General features: G+C 43.7%; 1 protein-coding gene across 1 annotated transcript; it reads left to right on the top strand.

Moving 5' to 3' along the window:
* The first annotated feature begins 4378 nt into the window (after positions 1-4378).
* LOC132396011 (dehydrogenase/reductase SDR family member 13-like) lies at positions 4379-21319 on the top strand. Its single transcript, XM_059973298.1, has 5 exons — positions 4379-4657; positions 4879-4997; positions 7557-7681; positions 15398-15708; positions 18368-21319. The coding sequence occupies exons 1-5, from the start codon at positions 4531-4533 to the stop codon at positions 18631-18633; spliced, it is 948 nt and encodes a 315-aa protein (XP_059829281.1). The 5' UTR covers positions 4379-4530; the 3' UTR covers positions 18634-21319.
* The last annotated feature ends 1027 nt before the right edge of the window (positions 21320-22346 follow it).

Below are 22346 nucleotides of genomic sequence, written 5' to 3'. Positions count from 1 at the left end.
TATTTAAGAATCACCAGTGGTCTAGAACTTGGTCTCAGTATGAGCGTACACAAACATAATTTGTGGATTGTAATTTAATGACTGACAATGGGCGCTCTTGAGAAGGAGTGACCGTCAAACATTTTCCATCTGTCTTGATGATTATCTTCACTCTAATTCTTCTAAGCCTGACACAGATAAGGACGAGGACTGCCAAGATGTGATAATTTTAGCTTCTGGCTCAACCAGCTCATCCTCCCAATTACACCTACGTGACCAATTAACCTACTAATCCATACATCTTTGAAATGCAGGAGAAAACTGGAGTATCCAGAGGAGACCCCGGCGGTCATGGTAAGAAATTATAAACTCCTGACTTGCAGTTGCAGAATTCACCTGGGTTACTGGCACTATAATGGTGTTAATCTAAACAGCATACTAATGTGCTGCCCTTTTCAATCTTTTAAGAAAGACTGCGAAAAGCTGGATTGATAACTCAACCTTGCTTGATCCAGCCTGTACCAGGATTAGAACCATAGAACATTACAGCACAGAAACAGGCCTTTTGGCCCTACTTGGCTGTGCCGTACCATTTTTCTGCCTAGTCCTACTGACCTGCACCTGGGCCATATTCCTCCATACACCTCTCATCCATGTACCTGTCCCAAGTTTTTCTTAAATGTTAAAAGTGAGCCTGCATTTACCACTTCATCTGGCAGCTTATTCCACTCTCTGTGTGAAGAACCCCTCCCCCATGTTCCCTTAAACTTTTCCCCCTTCACCCTTAACCCATGTCCTCTTTTTTATCTCCCCTAGCCTCAGTGGAAAAAGCCTCCTTGCATTCACTCTATACCCATCATAATTTTATATATCTCTATCAAATCTCCCCTCATTCTTCTACGCTTCAGGGAATAAAGTCCTCACCTATTCAACCTTTCTCTGTAACTCAGTTTCTCAAGTCCCGGCAACATCCTTGTAAACCTGCTCTGCACTCTTTCAACTTTATTAATATCCTTCCTGTAATTAGGTGACCAAAACTGCACACAATACTCCAACAATACCTTATACAACCTCACCATTACATTCCAACTCTTATACTCAATACTTTGATTTATAAAGGCCAATGTACCAAAAACTCTCTTTACGACCCTGTCTAACTGTGACGCCATTTTTAGGGTATTTTGTATCTGTATTCCCAGATACCTCTGCTCTACTGCACTCTTCAGTGCCCTACCATTTACCTTGGTTTTTCCTTCCAAAGTGCAATACCTCACAATTGTCTGCATTAAACTCCATCTGCCATTTTTTCCAGCCCATTTTTACAGCTGGTCCAAATCCCTCTGCAAGCTTTGAAAACCTTCCTCACTGTCCAATACATCTCCAATCTTTGTATCACCAGCACATTTGCTGATCCAATTTACCACATTATCATCCAGATCATTGATATAGATGACAAATACCGTGGACCCAGCACTGATCCCGGTGGCACACCACTAGTCACAGGCTTCCACTCAGAGAAGCAATCCTCCACCACCACTCTCTGACTTCTCCCATTGAGCCAATGTCTAATCCAATTTACTACTTCACCATGTATACCTAGCGACTGAATCTTCCTAAATAACCTCCCATGTGGGACCTTGTCAAAGGCCTTACTGAAGTCCACATAGACAACATCCACTGCCATCCCTTCATCCATTTTCTTGGTAACCTCCTCGAAAAACACTAATTTGTTAAACTTGACCTACCACGCACAAAGCCGTGTTGACTCTCTCTAATAACTCCCTGTCTATATAAATACTTATAGATCCTGTCTCTTAGTACTCCTTTCAATAATTTACCTATTACTGACGTCAAACTTAGTGGCCTATAATTTCCCAGATTACTTTCAGAGCCTTTTTTAAACAACAGAACAACATGAGCTATCCTCCGATCCTCTGGCACCTCACCCGTAGATACTGACATTTTAAATATATCTGCCAGGGCCCCTGCAGCTTCAACACTAGTCTCCTTCAAAGTCCGAGAGAATACCCTGTCAGGTCCTGGGGATATATCTACTCTGATTTGCCCCAAGATAGCAAGCACCTCCTCCTTTTCATTCTGTATAGATTCCATGACCTCACTACCTGTTTGCCTTATTTCCATTGACTCCATGCCAGTTTCCTTAGTAAATACAGAAGCAAAAATCCCCTTTAAGATCTAACCCATTTAAGATCCCCCCCCCCATTTCTTTTGGTTCCATACATAGCCGACCACTCTGATCTTCAAGAGGACCAATTTTATCCCTTCAATATGTGGAAAATTAAAATCCCCTACTATCACAACTTTACGTTTCCTGCAGTTGTCTGCTATCTCTCTGCAGATTTGCTCCTCCAATTCTCGCTGACTATTGGATGGTCTATAATACAACCCCATTAATGTGGTCATACCTTCTTGTGTCTCACTCCACCCATATGGCGTCGGTAGACAAGCCCTCTAATCTGTCCTGCCTGAGCACTGCTGTAACATTTTCCCTGACTAGGAATGCCACCACCCCCCACCCTTCATCCCTCTGCTGCTATCATGTCTGAAACATCGGAACCCTGGAACATTAAGCTGCCAGTCCTGCCCCTCCTGTAGCCAAGTTTCACTAATGGCTACAATGTCATAATTCCATGTGTCAATCCACGCTCGCAGCTGGTCAACATTCCCACAATACTCCTCGCATTGAAATAGACACACCTCAGAAGATTATCACCACCACACACAACCCTTCTATTTGTGACTTTGCATGAAACTTTAACATCATTATATTTTCACCCCCCCGCTCCACTATCTACTTTGGCACTTTGATTCCCATCCCCCTGCAAATCTAGTTTAAATCCCTCCCCCCAATAGTACTAACAAACCTCCCTGCAAGGATATTAGTCCCCTTGTAGTTCAGGTGTAACCCGTCTCTCTTGTACAGGTCCCACCTGCCCCAGAAGAGGTCCTAATGATCCTGAATTCTGAAACCCTGCCCCTCCTGAGATTATCACCCTTGAGGTCCTGCTTTTTAACTTCCTACCAAGCTCTCTATACTCACTGTTCAGAACCTCCTCACTCATTCTTCCTACATCATTGATTAGTTCCACAGTGGACCCATTGGTTAGGATCATAAGGTCCAAGGCAGAACAGGGTGCCAGACCACGGATAATTTCTATATTGTACCAATTTTAAAAATCAGCCATCTCAAACTACTGGGCAAATATACCAAGACTGGCTATTTCCAGTTTGACAAGATAAGCTAACCAGATGCTGGCCTGCTATACCAGGCCAACATTCCCAGTGGCAGTGCTGATGAGAGGTCATGGCCCAAAACCTCACCTGTTTATTTTGCTCCAGAGATGCTGCCCAACTTGGTTAGTTCCTCCAGCATTTGTGTGTGTGTCTTTGCAGCTTCTCCTCTGCGGGGTGCAAGGATGAATTGCAGATGTGTGGCTATGGTTTTTAGTATACTAAATTTAGTGTTCACTCAACACTGTTGGGATGGTGTTATAGGGTGATGCCCATAAGGACATTTAACAGATGGTGCAGGGAAAATGGAGGTTTATGGACTATATAGGAAGGGACAGTTCGTTTATTAAGTTTATATATTTTAGGGTGGCACGGTGGCTTTACAGTACAGGCGACACGGTTCAATTCACGGCACTGTCTGTGCGGAATTTGCATGTTCTCCCTGTGACCGTGTGGGTTTCCTCCCACAGTCCATAGACATACCAGTTGGTAGGCCATTGTAAATTGTACCATGGTTTGGAGTTGCTGAGAAGCGTCGTTCAAAGGACTGGAAGGACCTATTCGGTTCTGTGTCTCAACATCATGACACCAAAGGGCCTATACTGTCCTGTACTTCGTGTGGGAGTCAAGATGAAGCCTCAGACCCCAAAGTATTAACACGATTTCCCTCCACAGGTTCCCGATCCGCTGAGGTCTTCAGACAGTTTGTTTGCTGCTAAAGATTCCAGCATCTGCAGACTTTTGCCAACTGCTTGTGAGGAATTGGAAAAGACAACAAAAGCCCTTGCCATGTGCTAAAATATGGTAAACTGCAATTTCACCCAATCCAAATCCATCCATCTGGGTGATTAAAATTGGTATCTTGATTTTGAATGCTCTAAATATATTGCAAAGAATAAACTAAATTAGATTAAAGGGACCAGAGTGCGAGTGAAAAAGAAATACACAAGGGAGAAATGTTCTACAGATTGAAAGGAAACTGTAATATTGTTTGTTGTATCATAGCAAAAGAATGTGTAAAATAAACTATTTCCATAATAAATTGGCATTCATTTACCATTGGAACGAAAGATGTCAATGAAGTATTTTATATTTACACATAACCGGAAGGGGGCGGCTGTTTGTTTTTCCTCGCCACTGAGCGGAGAGCAATTTGCAGAGGAGGCGTCAGATGTTTAACAGGAAAGCTTTGGTTCCTTTTGTTAAATTGGATTACTGTCTCTTCTGTAGCAAATTTCAAGTGCGGCTCAGTAAACAAGCGTGCAACTTTTAAAGAAAAATTAGATTACAGGAGCAGCCATGGTTTCATGGATCGTAGCTTCAGCGATAGCCATAGCCTTGTATATTTTAATCTACTACAATTTCCTGAAGGGGGTTCCATGTCGGAGTGACACCTCGCTGAAAGGAAAGACGGCGATAGTCACAGGTACACATCGCTTTCTTGTGAACAGAGCCGACTATCTGCCAGGCTATCCTATCTATCTGTGTAAACTCTTTTATTTGTACATGTTCCAAGATTAAACATCGTGGCCAGGCAAAAGGCTTCGTGTTTCTTTCACTGGAAGCATTGTTTGTTTTTTTTTCACCTCGACTTTTCCGGTGCGGTTAAACTCTTGTATTGATTGAACTTCTGTCTGTGTGTATCAGGTGCAAACACGGGCTTGGGGAAGGCCACGGCGCTCGATCTTGCTCGCCGAGGTGCCCGGGTAATACTGGCTTGCAGGAGCAAAGAGCGAGCGGAGCCGGCGGTCTTCGACATCAGGAAGGTAACGATCCAACTCCCGGTGCAAACTGTCCCGAGCAATAGCAACGCCTGTTTAGAAGTCCTGGTTTCTTTCGCAGAAGCTTTGAGTTGAGAGAACTTAAATTGGAGACCCAAAAGAATTTAAGTAAGGAGGAATTGTAAAGTGAAAAAGATTTCAGACTTTTATTTTGGTCAATAGATTGCTCATATTGCAAGAACTTCAGCTGGCGCCATTGAGATTATATTAAAGGCGCCATATAAATGTATTCTTTTACAGCTGGCATTAGTGCACAATTTTTTAAAAAATTTACAAGAATTTTGAATTGAGTTTCCAATGCGCAGTGACTACGTCTCAAACGCACTTTTATCTGCGTTATCGAGTCTCCTGATAGGGACGTGAAAGGCGCTATATGAAGGCGGGATTCGCTTTGGTCTATTCTGTGATACAGTATTTTAGTGCGGTATTTGAACCATGATTTTTAAACAATGTAAGTGTGGCTTTCGAAATGGAAGCTGTTTCCATGAATTAAAAGAAAATATTTGATTGAATTGGACGTTTGAACTGAAAGAGGTTTAATTTCTTCTGGGTGGTAAGTTTCTGTATTACATTCTACAAGGTAAACAAAACTAATTCTTTTTGCAACCTCGAGATCTCTTGAGACGCACTGGGGCCAATGATACAAATTTCTGTTGCAGTCAGTGTTGTCATTACAAAATACTCTTTTGAATGTGTGCATAACAAGATCACATGATTGTAATATGACAATGGCCAAATAATCAACATTTTTTTTGTCATAAATGATGCCTAAATATTGGTCAGGACACCAGAGGAAACTCCTTTGTCCTCTGTTACATTAATGCAGTGGGAATAGTTTACCCTGGTTCACCGGATTAGGTCTGGGTTTGCCATCTTCTTTGGATGACAACTCTGTGCTGTGGTGGAAGCTGAGTTCAGACGCTGTGCTTCCAAATAGTCAAATGAAGCCACTACTTAAGAAATGTCCAAGTCAGCTCTCAGAAAGCAATGTTTGGGGGAGATCACAGTTTGGAATTCTCTCTGGCCCTGATAAAGCCTTGTATTACCAGCATTCTCAGGCTGGTGTGAGCCATAATTTACACGACTCTTTTGGTTTAAAAGTTCATTTATTCTCAAAGCATATTTCCGTATACAACTCTGAAATTCGTCTTTTTCCAGATAGCCATGGAACAAGGAAAGAACATGAGTGTCGTTCAGGGAGAAACATCAAACCCACCCATCCCCTACACGCACACAAAAAAGAATGGTATCCTGATCGTCAACCCCCAAAACTCCCCTCCCCTGCACAAATCAAAACGGAAGCACTGACCCCCCCCCCAAGAAATCACCCCTCCCTGCACTAAAAATAACAGAACATCAACTCCCAAACTCCCCTCCCCTCACACGACAACACAGAATAGGAACTGGCGATTTTTAAAAAAAAACACAATATAAAAGCTACAAGTCTGAAAAAAGTCTGCAGTCCGTAAGCAGTCCAATCCATAAACGCAGAACCATGGTACCATCCTACAATATCACCGGCATTCATCAAAAGAGAGAGGCACCACACGAGGCCTACCCGCCTGGCACAGCAAACAACACAGCGATCAGACTCCTCAGCAGTGATCAAAAGGAAGGCAGTCCATGCTGAACTCCCGCTCACCTTCCGCGTTGGTCTCAATCTTCCTCGACACTTTAATCAGTGATCAATGGACACTTTAATCAGCAAAATGGAATTGAGTGGACTGCCACTCACTGGCTTTTTTTTTGTTTTTTTTGCACCGTTCTCTGTAAACTCTAAACTGTGTGTGAAAATTCCAGGAGATCAGCAGTTTCTGAGATGCTCAAGCGCTGTCTGGCTTGAACAGTCACTCCACAGTCAGTCACGTTTGTTCCCCATTGTGATGTTTGGGTCTGAACAATAACTGAACCTCTTGACCAGGTCCACCTGCTTTTATGCATTGAGTTGCTGCCACTTGATTAGGTATTTGCATTAACAAGCAGGTATAGCTAATAAAGTGGCCAATGAGTGTAAGTGTTCAGAATTAATATGCATGATACGGCACCTATAGGGAGTGCTCTTGCCGAGAAGCAGTGTGGCATATTTGAATGCAGTTCCAATGAGGTGAACAGAAACATTGCTAAATTGAGATTGTTGGGACAGACACAGTCCAACATAGAAAGTTTGTTAGACTATCACTGTCATTGTAACATATATCGCTAAGTGTTTAACTTTCTGAAAAGCATTAGACTTTTTGATATTTGAGTTTCTTGGGGGAGAGGGGATGTACTTTGTGTCTCTTTGCTCCACACTCCAACTTAGTGGCGGTAATGCATCTTCTGTTGGTCTGCCCTCCGCCATTTAAACTTTACAAGAAGAAAGGCAAGGAGCAATGCTGAACTCTGATGGGTAAAGGAGATGAGAAAGGGAACCATTTGTGGAGAGATGGCTTCTTGTGGCTGTGTGTTGGGGCGGGGGGGGGGTGTTGAAAAAGTATTTTTTTATCCCCTGTGTAATGTCATGATATCCAAGATAGTTTAACACTGTGTATTTGTCGTTTACAGAAGAGCGGCAACAACCAGGTGATCTATATGTACCTTGATCTTGCGAGTCTTAAATCGGTGAGGGCTTTTGCAGAGACCTTTCTACGATCAGAGCCCCAGTTAAACTTGCTCATCAATAATGCAGGAAAGTATATTGTAACCAATCTCGAACGCCAACACTTGCCCATGTTCATGTTAATGAACTAAAATCACTGAGCATCCATATTCTATCCGAACTAACTGGCTTATTTATATTTAATAAATAATTATGAATTTATAGCCCATTGCACAAACCCTAACCATTGTGCTGGGATGTGTTTAGCATAATTAGTTGCCTAATGCCAGATTTTCAGCAGCTGACGTATAAACTGCCTGACCAGCTTCTAAGACTTGCCTAGCTATTTTTCGGAATAATCTGCTGCGCAGTGGTGCAGCAGTTAGTGCTGATGACTCTCAGCTCTAGTGGAACAGGTTCACCCCTGACCTTGGGTTTTGGTTTCCTATTGCCGCAGGTGCCAAAGTACGGTGAAAAAAATCAGATTTGCAAGCTCTGCACAGAGATGATTTTTAAAAAAACACACGCAAGTACTTTGAAGTTCTACAAGGAAAACCAGTTACAGAATGCAGAAGAGCAGAGCTTCTCATTCCCATTCTGACATGTCAGCCCATGGCTGCCTCCTGTGCCATGATGAGGCCACCCTCAGGGTGGACGAGCGACTCCTTCTATTCCGTCTGGGCAGCCTCCAACCTGGTGGCATGAACATCGACTTCTCCTTCCGACTTAAAAGAAACTCACCCTCCCCTCTTCTATTCCCCACTCCGGCCCCTCACCTCTTCTCACCTACCCATTATTTCTCCCTAGTGCCCCCCCCCCTTCCCTTTCTCCCCTGGTCCACTCTGCTCTCCTATCAGATTCCTTCCTCTCCAGCCCTTTATTGTTCCCACCTACCTGGCTTTACCTGTCACCTTCCAAATATCCTCCTTCCCCTCCTACACCTTTTTATTCTGACAATTTTTTCCCCTTTCATTCCAGTCCTGAGGAGGGATCTCGGCCCGAACGTCAACGGTCTGTCCACTTCCATGGATGCTGTCTGACCTGCTGAGTTCCTCCAGCGTTTTGTGTGTGTTGCTCTGGATTTCCAGCATCTACAGAGTCACATGTGTTTATATTGTGTTATGGGTACAGTGAAACTGCGGTGCAGGGAGTCAAAAATGATGCAAAGGCTTTGGTGAGGTAGATTGTGATGTCAACAGTTCATAGTTAACATAAAAGTCCGTCAAGAGTGTTATGTCAAAGCACGAGAAGGCGTCCTTGAGCCTGGTGCTGACAGTGTGTCGTTTGAAGGGTTTCTCTGGAACTGCATGAGTTTCTTCCAGATTTTCTGGCTTCCTCTAACATCCTCTTGGTAAGTTGGGTGTTAATTGCACAACTGAAGGGCCTGTACTGTGCTTTGTGTTCACACAAGCATGTGATTGGCCACACACCTCTAGGGTGTAGGGGGATAGAGTTGTTGGTCTGTGAGAGAGAGTAGGGGAACAAGTGGGGGCATGGGATTGCAGGGAGAGCTGACACAGTCGGCCAAATGGCCTTCTATGTTCTCAGAGAAAAAAAAATCCATTCCCTTTTCAACCTCTGTTGCTAGTGAGATTCTGGCAGCAATATACACAATGTGCTGGAGGAGCTCATCGGGTCAGGCCGCGTCTGACCTGACCTGACGCGGGAATAAACAGTCGACATTTTGAACCGGGGTCCTTCATCAGGATTGGAAAGGAAGGGAGAAGAAGTCACAATAAGGTGGGGGGGGGGGTGAGAGGAAGAATTTCAAGGTGGCAGGTGGAAGGTGAAACCGGTTGAAGGGGTGAAGTAAAGAGCTGGGAAGTTGAGATAAAGGGCTGGAGAAGGAGTCTGATTGGAGAGGACAGAAGACCATGGAAGAAAGGGAAGAGGAAGGAGCACCAGAGGGGGGCGATGGAATTTCCAGCATCTTCTGTACCACTTGTGTCTAAGGTTCCTATTTCAGGGAAAAGACCAATAAAAAGGTATGTTAGACTGTTTGAAATACTGATAGATTGCGTTGTCATTGCCTCTTGCTAAGAGGAAGAACATACTGCCAGTATCTCAGAAGTAGTAGCTGTGGTGAAAATTGATCAGAAAATAAACTAGGAAGATTACTGTACTTCAAGCACCTCTGTTTGTTTTGCCCATTACAAATTCCCCTGTGGACTGTGTTGCTGGAAACTGTCTGTGTAAACATCTTGTAGTGTGATTAGACCTACTCCTAGCAGGGGCACCACTGTATCAGCCAGGTACAGCCATACTGTGGTAAATCACCTGGACAATTTCCACTACGTGTACAAAGAAGGCAAATTCTCAAGGCAATATCGGCTGGACAGAAATAGTGACTTTAAATTACTAATGATGTAGTTGTGTCTCAAGTTGAAGGAAAACCTTGCAGGAAATTTGAAATAAAATACAGTGCAGAAAATAGAAGGCATCTATTTCTAGCTCCACAGCAGCAGCCTGACCTTTTGAGTATTTTCAGTACTTTCTGATTGTATTATTAAACTGTAATTGTAATTCAAGTTTTAATGATCACATATTTGCATAAACAACATAGAACAGTGCAGCATAGTGCACCCCCTTTGGTTGTGCCATTCTTTTAACCTGCTCTGAGATCAAGCTAACCCTTCCCTCCATTTTTCTATCATCCATCTGCCCATCTAAGAGTTACTTAAATGCCCCTGATGTACCTGTTTCTACCACTACCTCTGGCTGGGCTTTCCATGCACCTCCCACTCTCCATATTTAAAAACAAACATTAATTTGCCCTCTTACTACTTTCCTCCAATCACCTTCAAATTATAAACATAAGAGGTCTTGCAGATGCTGGAAATCCAGAGCAACACAGACTTGCTGGAGGAGCTCTCAGCAAGTTTAGCAGCATCCATGGACTGGAATAAACTGTCAGAATTTTGGGCCAAGGCTCTGCATCAGGGCCAGAAGGGAAGAGGGGAAGATTCCAGAGTGAAAAAATGGGGGAGAGGAAGGAGAACAAGCTAGAAGGCCCCCGCCACCTCCCACTCGGACAACGACTTGGGTGGCCTGTTCCAGACTGCGACACAGCTGCCTCCCACTCAGAACTCGATTCAGTTCAACTGCATATCCTGCTGTCTCCACCTCCGGTTCAAATGGCCCCGGGCATCTCCAGAACAAGATTGACGTTGCCTGTAGCTCCGGCTCTCACCCCAAACTTGGCCGCCTCCACTCCAGACTGACACCTTCCTTGCTCCTGCTGGGCCCCTGTATTCGCGTTCCCCAATCCCGGATCTCTCGGGGTCCCCCATCACCTCCTAGGTCCTCCGAGACTCTCCTCCTCCCACCCTACTTTCCCTCAACCCTGTGGAATGGGCTGGTGGAGGTGGAAACGATAGGGTCTTTTAAGAGACTCCTCAATAGGTATGTGGAGCTCAGAAAAGTGGAGGGCTTTGGGTAAGCCTAGGTAGTTCTAAGGTAAGGACATGTTCGGCACAGCAGGCCGAAGGCCCTGTATTATGCTGTAAGTTTTCTATGTTTCTCCCCGCTCTTCTGATGCCAGCACTCTTCTCCCAACTGTGTCATCACCATTCCCTCCAATCCTCCCCTCTCCAAGGCAAAACTGTGTGTCCTCAGCAAGAGCCTTACCTTTGTCCTCTCTTACCCACATCTCATTGAGCTCTGTGCCCACTACGATGCCAGGCTCTTTGGGTACACTTCTTTGACCCCTTCTCCCATCTCAGGACATCAACAAAACATCAACTGGCTCAATTTCAACACTCCTGTCTCCTCCTCGGACCTTTCCCCCAACCCCCCTCTGAATGCACTGTCCTTTACTCTTGTCCTCACCATCAAACTAGCAGACAAAGTGGGTGTTGTTATAGTGGGACAGACTGTCCTTTACCTTGCTGAGGCCACATGGCAGCCCTCAGACATCTCCTCTTAACTTGCCCCTTGAAAAGGACCCCAGTCTAGACCATCACTAACCTCATTAACTCTGGAGATGATCTGTCTACTGTCATAAACTTCATAGTCCCCTTACCCCGGGCTGCTCGCTTCTACCTCCTACCCAAGATCCACAAAGCTGACTGTGCAGGAAGGCCCATTGTCTGTGGCTGCTCCTGCCCCAGTGAGCTTGCTTCTGCACACTTCAGCTCCATTCTATCCCCCCATGGTTCAATCCCTCCACACCAATATCTGTGACATTTCACATCCTCTCAATCTCCTCAACAACTTTCGGTTCCCTGGCCCAACTGCCCTATTTTCACTGGATGTCCACTCACTGCGCACTTTTATCCCCCCCCCCCCCCCAAGTAGACCGTAAAGCTCTCTGCTTCTTTCTTGACAATCCATTTCTCCACCACCAACTTCCTCCCTCAGGCGGAACTGGTCCTCACTCTCAACAATTTCTCCTTCAGCTCCTCCCACTTTCTCCAGACTCAAGGGGTAACCATGGGCCCCAGCTATATCTGTCGTTTTGTTAGCTATGTGGAACAGTCCATGTTGCAAATATTCTCTGGTAATGCTCCTCAAATCTTTCTGTGCTACATTAACGACTGTATTGGTGCTGCTTCATGCACCCATGCTGAGCTCATCAATTTCCTCAACTTTTCCGCCAGTTTCCACCCTGCCCTTAAATTCATTTGGTCCATGTCTGACACCTCTCTTCGCATTCTCAATCTCTCTGTCTCCATCTCTGGATACAAACTGTACTGATAACTTTTATAAACTTTCCAATTCCCGCGGATATCTTGACCGTACCTCTTCTCACCCCGTCTCCTGTAAAAATGCTATTCCCTCTTCTTAGTTCCTTTGTCTGCACCACATCCGTTCCCAGATTGAGGCTTTCCTTTCTCGAACATCAGAGAGGTCCTTCCCTTTCAAAGAACGGTTTTTCCCTTCCTCCACATTGATGCTGCTCTCACCTGCATCTCCTTCACTTCCTAGACATCTGCGCTCATCCCATCTTCCTGCCGCCTTAACAAGGATACTGTTCACGTACCGCCCCATTAGCTGCTGTACACAGCACATTATTCTCTGCCACTTCCACCAACTCCAATGGGATCCTACCGCCAAACCCATCCTTGCCTCTTCCCGCACACCGTCCTCCCACTCTCCACTTACTTCTCGGATCGTTCCAAACGTGATTCCCTAGTCCATTCATCCTTTCCCAATTGTCTCCCACCTAGTACCTACCCCTGCAAGTGATGGAAGTGCTACCACTGCCCGTTCATCTCCTCCCTCGGGGGCCTAAACAGTCCTTCCAAGTGAGGCAACACTTCACTTGTGAGCCTGTTGGGGTCATCTACTGCATCCGGGGCTCCCACTGCAGCCCCTACATTGGTGAGACCCGACATAATTGGAGGAGGAGGGGAGCGCTTTGTAAAGCACCACTGTTCCAATCACCAAAAGTGGAATTTCCCAGCGGCCAGCCATTTTAATTCCTATCCCCATTCCCGTTCCAACATGTCAGTCCATTACCTCCTCATCTGCCTCAAATGGGCCATCCATATTCCGTCTAGGTAGCCTCCAACCTGATGGCATGAACTTCAAATTTGCCTTCAGGTATTTTCCTGCCACCCTCCCCCTTCCTTCTTCTATTCCTCACTCTGGCCTCTTACCTCTTCTCCTCACCTGCCTATCAACTCCCCCGAGTGCTCCCTTCTCCTCCCCTTTATCCCATTGGTTGAATCTCATCTCCTATCAGATTCCTTCTTCTCTGGCCCTTTTGCCTTTTCCACCAATCACATCCCAGCTTCTTACTTCATATCCCTTCCCCAGCCCACCTGACTCTACCTGTCACCGTCTAGCCTGTCCTCCTTCCCCTTCCCCCCCCCCCATCTTTTTTATTCTGGCATCTTCCCCCTTCCTTTCTAGTCCTGATGAAAGGTCTCGGTCTGAAATGTCAACTTTTTATTCCTCTCCATAGATGCTGTCTGACCTCCAATGTTTTGTGTGTTATCTTAAAATTAAGCCCCCTTCTGATAGCCATTCCTGCCCTAGGAAAAAGTGTCTGGCTTTTCACTTGATCTGGGCCTTTTATGGCCTTCTATGCAAGGTGGTTATTCCCTGTGTTCTGAGAGATTGATCAATACTTAAAACCAAGCCTCCAAGAGGACCACAACGTTGTTGTAGGGTCTGAAGGCTTGCATATCTCATTGCTCTGGAGCTATGTTGGCTAGGTTCAGGGCCTTGTTCTTTGGCTCTTGGTAGGGTCACCCATGCCAAACAGGTCAAAGGGTAGAGGCCAGACTAGAAGTGGTCTACTAGTGCCCCACTTTCGGGGGTTCAGCTCAGGGCTTACAACCCTGACTGGTAAAACATAATTGTTACAGAAACAGCAATGAAGAATCCTTTTACATCAGTGTGTGACGATACAGACAAGCGGAGATGAAGTGCCTTCATTGCTGTCCTAAATGCCAGCAGTGTAACGGGCAGTAAGTAAGTTAAAAACCATATTAGTAAATCTCAAAACCGTCAGTGTTTTTGTCCCAGAGCAGTTAAGAGATGGGGTCATTGTGTAAAATGCTTCACATTTTTGCCTCTATTTAGCCTCCTGAGATTTAGTGTGATTCATGATTTCTGTAAAGACGTTCAGCTCATTCATCAGGTGACACAGTGGAGCTGCTGACTCACTCTTCCGGCAGCTTCAGTTCAATCCTGATTTCCAGAACTGACTTTGTGGCATTTCCTGCCACTTCCCAAACTTGATAAACTAATTGGCCACTAAATTACCTCACGTGTTAGGGCCTGGTGGGCCTATTGAAATTGCATTAGTGTGAAGTGAGTGCCTGATAATTGAAGAGGTCCTGTTAGGCGGAAGAGCGTGCCTTTAAGGTATATCACTCTGTCATCCTATGAAACTGAACAGGATCGGAAGTTCAGGTCTGATGTTTGTCCCCGTTGGAGGTTACAGCACATGAAAACTCATGTTTACATTCGTCACCTCTGAAGACAACAGAGCATAGTTACCCACAGGAAATGCAGATGATTGAAAGCAGCTTACAGGTCTTCCACTAAAGAAAGGGCATGCATCGGTTGCTCAAAAGCTAAGACCGGGGTGGGAAAACCCTTTCTCCCTCCCCATTATCCACACCTATGCTGCTGAAGAAATAGATGAAGTTGGCAACTTCTAGCCCACGGGCCTGGCATATTTGCAAAGGTCAACATATTCGCAACACTGGAACAGAGATTATGTAATTAAAACATGAATAGCCATGAAATGAATCAGACACTGAAAATTCAAGCAGGTACATCCATAGGGAATAAATGGTGTGAAAGTTAGCATTTTACATAAATTAACATAAAACATGAATTAACATAAATTATGCATAATTTACATGACAAAATAAACTAAAGTAAGTTGTGTGAGATAAAGAGAAATACAGACCAATATAGTGTTGGGGTTTCTCAGGTTTGTCCAAGAAGTTGATGATCACTAACCATACCACCAAAATACACAAGTTATGTCGTTGTATAACAAAATGCTATTTGAAAATCCAAAGTATTCAGTAAATTTTGGGATTGCAGTATCAAAACCGCAATACTACCTAGCCTATATTTCAGATTTCCAGCAGGGTGTAATGGGCCAGCTGGGGTTAGTCCGACGCTTAACAATGTGGTTTTGTTTGGGACCGTGCAGACCTGTGCTCTGCAACTTGGTGGTTTCCGGGGTACTGCTGGTCACCAGTCAGTACAGAGTAGACCGAAGTTCCATCTAAATGTTCCACCATTCCTATCAGTACACAGTGGACCAGGGTACCACCTAAACATCCGGCTACCCCACAAAAGCTAATTGGGAATTAATGGTAATGTTTTCACTTGCAGGCACTGGATCCGGTGGCCAGACAGTTGATGGATTCACCATGGCTTGGGGAGTAAACCATTTGGGCCACTTCCTTCTCACTAACCTGCTGCTGGAGCGGCTGAAACAGTGCGCCCCGAGCCGCATTGTTGTCCTCTCCTCTTTGACTTACTGCATAAGCAGAATAGATTTCAGTAACTTGAACATTGCTGGTGGAGGCTTTTTCAGACAATTCCAGAATTACAGCCTCAGCAAGCTCTGCAACATACTCTTTGCCAGGGAACTTGCCAATCGTCTGGAGGGAACAAATGTCACAAGCTACGCTGTGCATCCAGGTACCAAGATGATGAGGAATTTCTTTAGCCAGAGGGTGGAGAATCTGTGGAATTCATTACCACAGGTGGCTGTGGAGGCCAAATTATTGTGTATATTTAAAGCCATGGTTGAAGGGAACTTGATTAGTAAAGGTGTGAAAAGTTATGGGGATAAGGCAGGGGAATGGGGTTGAGTCAGAAAATGCATCAGCCATAATGGAATGGCAGAGCAAACTAGATGGGCTGAATGGCCTAATCCTCCCATGTCTTATAGTTTTATGCTGATGTTATGTGTCAATCTTCACTATGATCTAGGAATGTAGGGTGGGGGCAAGTGGCTGAAATCATTAATCCTCTTGTTAATCTGTGCCTTCTGTGGTTGGTGCATAGATCCAGGTTAGATTTCACTGTCCTTTTAGAAGACAGTTGGGCAGTTACAGGTTATGGGCCAAACACTGACAAATGGGGTGAGCTTAGATGGAGTATCTGGGTTGGCCTGGACCAGTTGGGCCAAGAGATACGGTGTAACTATTAAATGGTCTGTACAAGTTGTTGATGTATGTGATTCATCTCCTACAAGGGCAGAATATGAGCAATGGAGGCTGAACCTTGCCATAAGATCCTGTGAGCAGATGTTACTGTTCAGTAACACAATGACCAATCATGGTGCTTTGTCCACACTTCTACCTCTTGACCGTTACCTTTTGTCTGCAGAAATCCACTGCATCTCCTCAACATCCACCATGATGCAGAACAAAAACTCCCAAAAGCTTGTAATCTTCTAAAAAGAAATTTCTTCTCCGCTTGGTCCCTTGTAGGACCATTGACCAAGAAGAGGACTACAAGCACCCTGCCCATCTCTCCAAATCCAGAATGATTCAACTAGACCTCCCCTTCTTTGAGACTCTTGTGAGTTTGAGACCCTTGAGACTCTTTTCATTGCTCACCTGCCCCATCACCACAAGCAAATCGTATGAACCCCTGTGGTTAATTCAATAGCAAGCATCAGCTCAATGAAAGGGGAAAGGAAAGGATTGGGACCTGGAGCTGTGTTCCTGAAATTTTAACCAGATCCGTAGGTTGAAGAGATCACATGGTCTGTAAAGTTTTAAAAAGTTTGAAGTAAAATTTATTATCAAAGTACATATATGCAACCCTGAGAATCATCTTCTTGCAGATATACTTTATAAATCCATAATATAATCTTTGAAAGACCACAGCAACTTGGGCATTCAATCAGTGTGCAAAAGACAACTGTGCAAATATGAAAAGAAAGTATTAAAAACAATAAATAAGTAACAAATATTAAGAACACGAGATGGAATCCTGAAAGTGAATTCATAAGTTGTGGGAACATTTCAACAATCATTTCAAAGGGGCAAGTGAAGTTATCCACTTTAGTTCAAGAGCCTAAATAGATCTGAAATATGAGAAACTTTTGGCCATGTATTTAAAAGTGATGTGCTTATCCTTTGGAGTTGGTGCCTGGTCTAATGGATAAGGCATCAGGCTAGTGATCAGAAGGTCACTGGTTCGAGCTTCAGCTGAAGCGACGCATTGTATCCTTGAGCAAGGCACGTAACAACACAATGCTCTGCGACGACACCGGTGCCAAGCTGCTTGGTTCCTAGTGCCCTTCCCTTGGACAACATCGGTGTCATGGAGAGGGGAAGGCTTGCAGCTTGGGCAACTGTTGGTCTCCCATACAACCCTGCCCAGGCCTGCACCATGGAAACCTTCCAAGGCGCAAATCAAACTAGAGGGTCTGGATGAGATTTATGAGAATAATCCCAGGAATGAAAGGTTTAATGTATGAGGGAAGTTTGATGTCTTTGGGCCCGTAATCAATGGAGTTCAGGAGAATGAGTAGGAATCTCACTGGAACCTATCGAATACTGAAAGACCTGTATAGAGTAGAAATGGAGAGTATGTTTCCATTAGTAGTCTAGGATCTAAGGGCACAGCATCAGAATAAGGAGGTGTCCCTTTAGAACTGAGATGAGGATTTTTTCAGTCAGAGGACAGTGAATCTACAGCATTCATTGAGTGCATTTAAGACTCAAGGAATTTCATGATTGATAAGGGGGTTAAAGGTTTTAGGGAAAAGTGGAAGAATGAGGTTGAAGGAAATAAAACAGCCACAATTGAATGAGGTAGTAAATGGCCTGATTCTGCTCATATATCTTTTAGCCTGTAGCTTAGAGCCAACCCTATCAGGAATGAAGATGGGAAAGATTTCTGTGGACATGGAATATTAAAAATTTGGAGCACTCGTTCATAAAACAGGCAACTCTGAGATGAAGCTAACAAAATGTTTGAAGTATAAGCTAAATGGGGGAGAAAGTGGATATGTGAAAATGTGATAGATTAGCCCTCAAATTTTTGGATGGAAGCATCACGTTAGTCTGACGAGCCTAACAAAGGTGGGACAGGGTAATATATTACATATGGGGAAGTTTTCATTCAGGAGTTCATATAAAATGTATTTTTCAAATTGGTTTGTCATAATGTCTGTCTGTGGAGGGATTACATAGCCCCCCCCATTCCTTTACTACATGGCAATTTGTAAATTGATGAATAATTAGCAATCATTCTTAATTGCACATACATTGATTCTAAGTTAAGAACATTTCATCACAAAATCTGGATTTAATGCATTCTTTCTCTTTCCCTTTCACAGGTTTTGTGTTCACTGATGCATTTCGTGACGTCAGACTCTTGATTAAATTAGTGTTCGTCCCTGTTGCTTTCCTTTTCTTTCGAACTCCAATGGATGGGGCTCAGACGACCATTTACTGCGCTGTGCAAGAAGGGATTGAGAAATTCAGTGGCAGGTGTTTTGCTGATTGTAAGGTTCATAAGGTCTTTCCTCATGCACGTGATGACGCAGTGGCCAGGAAACTCTGGGAAGTCAGTGAAAGGATGGCCGGACTCTGCAAACATTAACAGAGGAAGAAACCGCAGCTAATTTCTAAACTCTTGTGAGCAACTTTATAAAATTTATATGTGAAAACAACTGAATATTTGCAGCTTTCTTTCAGTTTTATAACTGGTCTTTAAGTTGTAATACTAACTAAATTAAAAGCACGGTCAGTTTTCAAGTCATGCAGCATTTATAGAGAGGAACAAAAAATCGTTGTTTCGTATGGAGACCCTTCATCAGGTGGCCTGACATATCAGCTGTTTATTTCCCTCCTTAGATGCTGCCTGACTTGCTGAGTTCCTCTAGAATGTTGTGTGTGTTGCTCAGGATTTCCAGTGTCTACAGAATCTGTTGTGTCGATCAGTTCTCAAACTATTTTTCAGAAAGTCCACTCTCCCCTTTCTCTTTAATCTGCAGACAGCAAACTGCACTGACGGACTTTGGGGCAATCCAACCTGGAAAATACACAAACTCTGGAATGAAAACTTAAAATTTAAAAACATTAAATACTATCAATTCTTCATTCATTGTAAGCGCTCTAAGCTAATTAGATTTTTAAAATATTTTTTAATGACATAAGTGTAGGTCATTCAATCCATTGAGTTGATGTCAGCTCTCGGAACGATCCCATTCACTCACCTCTCTGTTCCACAAGGACAACACAGTGGGGCTGTCGACTTTCAGCTACAGCGATCCAAGTCTCATCCTGACCTTCATTGTAAGCTCTGTCACGTTTACACATTCTTCCTCTGTGTGGGTTTCCTTCCACATCTCAAAGACGTGGGCTAGGAGCATATTTGGCTCTTTGTACATTATTCAGAGGATGTGGATGAATGGTAGATGGGAATGTAGAGAGAACAAAATGGGAAACGTATAATGGAGTACTTGATGGTCAACGTGGACTCTGAGTCAAAGACCCGTTTTATATCGTATGACTCTCATTACATCTCATTCAGTTTGACAGACCAGTGTAGCGCCTTCTCATATAGGAGTATAATTTCTAGGTTGGTGTTCGTTACATCTCAGTCGGTTTGACAGACCAGTGTAGCACCTTCACATATAGGAGTATAATTTCTAGGTTGGTGTTCATTACATCTCAGTCGGTTTGACAGACCAGTGTAGCACCTTCACATATAGGACTATAATTTCTAGGTTGGTGTTCGTTACATCTCAGTAGGTTTGACAGACCAGTGTAGCACCTTCTCGTATAGGAGTATAATTTCTAGGTTGGTGTTCGTTACATCTCAGTCGGTTTGACAGACCAGTGTAGCACCTTCTCGTATAGGAGTATAATTTCTAGGTTGGTGTTCGTTACATCTCAGTCGGTTTGACAGACCAGTGTAGCACCTTCACATATAGGAGTATAATTTCTAGGTTGGTGTTCAGGATCTGTGTACATTCAAATTATTCCGTCTGGGAAATGTATGCTGCTTATTTTGCTTGTGGCAGTTTAAGCAGCTATGCTGATTTATCTTTTTCTGACTTCACACTTTCCATTTGAAGATTTTCAGTCCAGACGTGTGGGTCGTCAACCTCTTGTCAGCTAGGCCATTCTCTCTAATGGTGTCATTTTCATGAGTAGAATTTAGACAACTCCTCATCATTCTAGTAAGGGCACTAAATGATACTGGAAGTTGAGGCTTTTGTCCGACGGAACCAATGTCAGCACTGTCATTCTCCACCACCCTCCCCTCCATTCCCTTCCCACTCCCCGCATGGAAATCTAAAGACCATTGGTCCTATGGGGCAAGACAGCCCCCTGTGAGAACAGTGCAATCAAACTCAGCCCTGTGCCCTTTCCCCATTCCTGTGCTTTTATTTTTCTCGTTCAAACTCCACAAATGAATCTATCTCCACAAATGAAGTCTAGGTTGCTAACCTCTGATTTGGATAAATAGATTTTCCTTGTGCTGCCTTGTGTCCTTATAAAACCTCTGCCAGCAGCTTTTCCTTGTGATCAGTTTCCTTCGTTGGCCACTCGCCCTTCAAAACTAGGGTACGTGAACGTTGCAATCTTTTGACATTGCAATGACCTGTTTCAATATCAGTCTCTGAGCGTGTGGTAAATAGATGTCACCGGGGCCTGCTGGATTTAGCAGCACTCAGTGAATATTTGGAGAAGTTTCTGATGATCAGCAGTGAGGATTTCCCTGGAAAGCCCAGAATCCCATGCTCTGACTCATATTATTGTAATTCTATAGAATAGAGAAGGAGTCCTTCTGGCCCATCGAGTGTCTCCTAGTTTGCAGAGCAATACCATCTCCCCAACTAATATTAGATTCATCACCCATACTCCACAACTCTTTCCTCGAGTTCTACCACTCACTAGGGGCAATTAACAGCAGTCAATTAATCTGCCTCCCAACACACCTTTGTGGATATGGGAAGAAACTGGAGGAAATGCACACCTTGGCTGATAATTGCAAATTCCACACAGATAGCACAGGATTGAACTCAGCTTCCTGGAATTGTGTGCAGGATGTCATATCCGGCATGATTTATAAAAAATGCAAAGCAAAGGCCTTAATCGATTTACAAAGTAATAGCATTTATCTTTATTCAATTGCTGATAAATTGATGTGACTAGATCATGTATTTACTTAAATAAGGTATAAACTTAAATAAGGCATTACAGTTTTCATATTCTAAATATTCAGTGATTAAAATAACTTTTAAATTACGTTACAAAATAAAATGGTTTTCTGTTGAGATGGTGAACAATTGTTGATTTAATAAACAGAAATTGTATAAATGGGTTTTACTATCAAAAATGCCAGCTATTTACATTAATTTATGTGAAAAAAGGCTACTTATATTGTAAATTACAAGTGTTTCCAGTCATTGTCAGTTCTGCATTAATTTTTACCTGAGAATTGATAAAGGGCTATATTTACGATCAGCATATTATTTTGTATTCTGGGAAAAATCTCTCAAGTAGAAGTTATGCATCTGAACACTTCACGTAGTTCTGGTTGTTCATTTCCCACTGATCCGTTCAGCAGAATTTAAACTCTCTCCCTTGTCCTTGAGATGTTGGAGACTCAGTAAAACGTTGTGAGTCCAAGATTTTGCTGCAGTTTAGCCAAAAAAATCACAATTGTCCGTTAATGTTTTGACTGTGGAACACAATGTACTCATGTTGTATCCAGATCGAGGGAACTATTACTTGTGCTTGTATGAAAGCCAGGTATTGCTAAAGTGTGCTCTGGCTACTGTCACTGGAGTTCTGTTTGTTTGCTGTTGTTACGCCAGAGCAGATTAATATGTTTTTCCATCAAACTGGAGATGCAAGACAGCTGAACAAGGTAAGCTGCAAACAAAAACACAACACACACAAGATGTTGGAGGAACTCGGCAGGTTAGGCAGCATCAATGTAGGGAAATAAACAGCTGATGTTTCGGGCCAAGACCCTGCATTAGAACCACAAAAAAAAAATGAAATAAGGGAACTGCTGAGCTTAACCAGAACTCTCTTCCCAAACTCTTTGCATCGAGGCTGAATTTAGTCAGGTGCTGTGGGCCTAAATGTTTTGTTAGATGTTAATCTGGAAAACCAGAACATGAAGGTGGTGGAGAATGGAGATCCCACATGGAACACAGAACAGTTTAGCTCAGGACAGCCCCTTCAGCCCGTGATGTGCAAACTAATTTAATAATTAAAAGCTTACCAAACTGCCTACATGTCCATATCTGTCCATATTTTGTATATTCATGTGCTCGTCTTAAGAGCCCCTAG

The sequence above is a fragment of the Hypanus sabinus genome, chromosome 6 (genome assembly GCF_030144855.1).
Source record: "Hypanus sabinus isolate sHypSab1 chromosome 6, sHypSab1.hap1, whole genome shotgun sequence".
In the NCBI taxonomy this organism is placed as follows: domain Eukaryota; kingdom Metazoa; phylum Chordata; class Chondrichthyes; order Myliobatiformes; family Dasyatidae; genus Hypanus; species Hypanus sabinus.
Note: the sequence above shows the minus strand (reverse complement) of the source record. Positions and strands in the feature narration are given on the sequence as shown.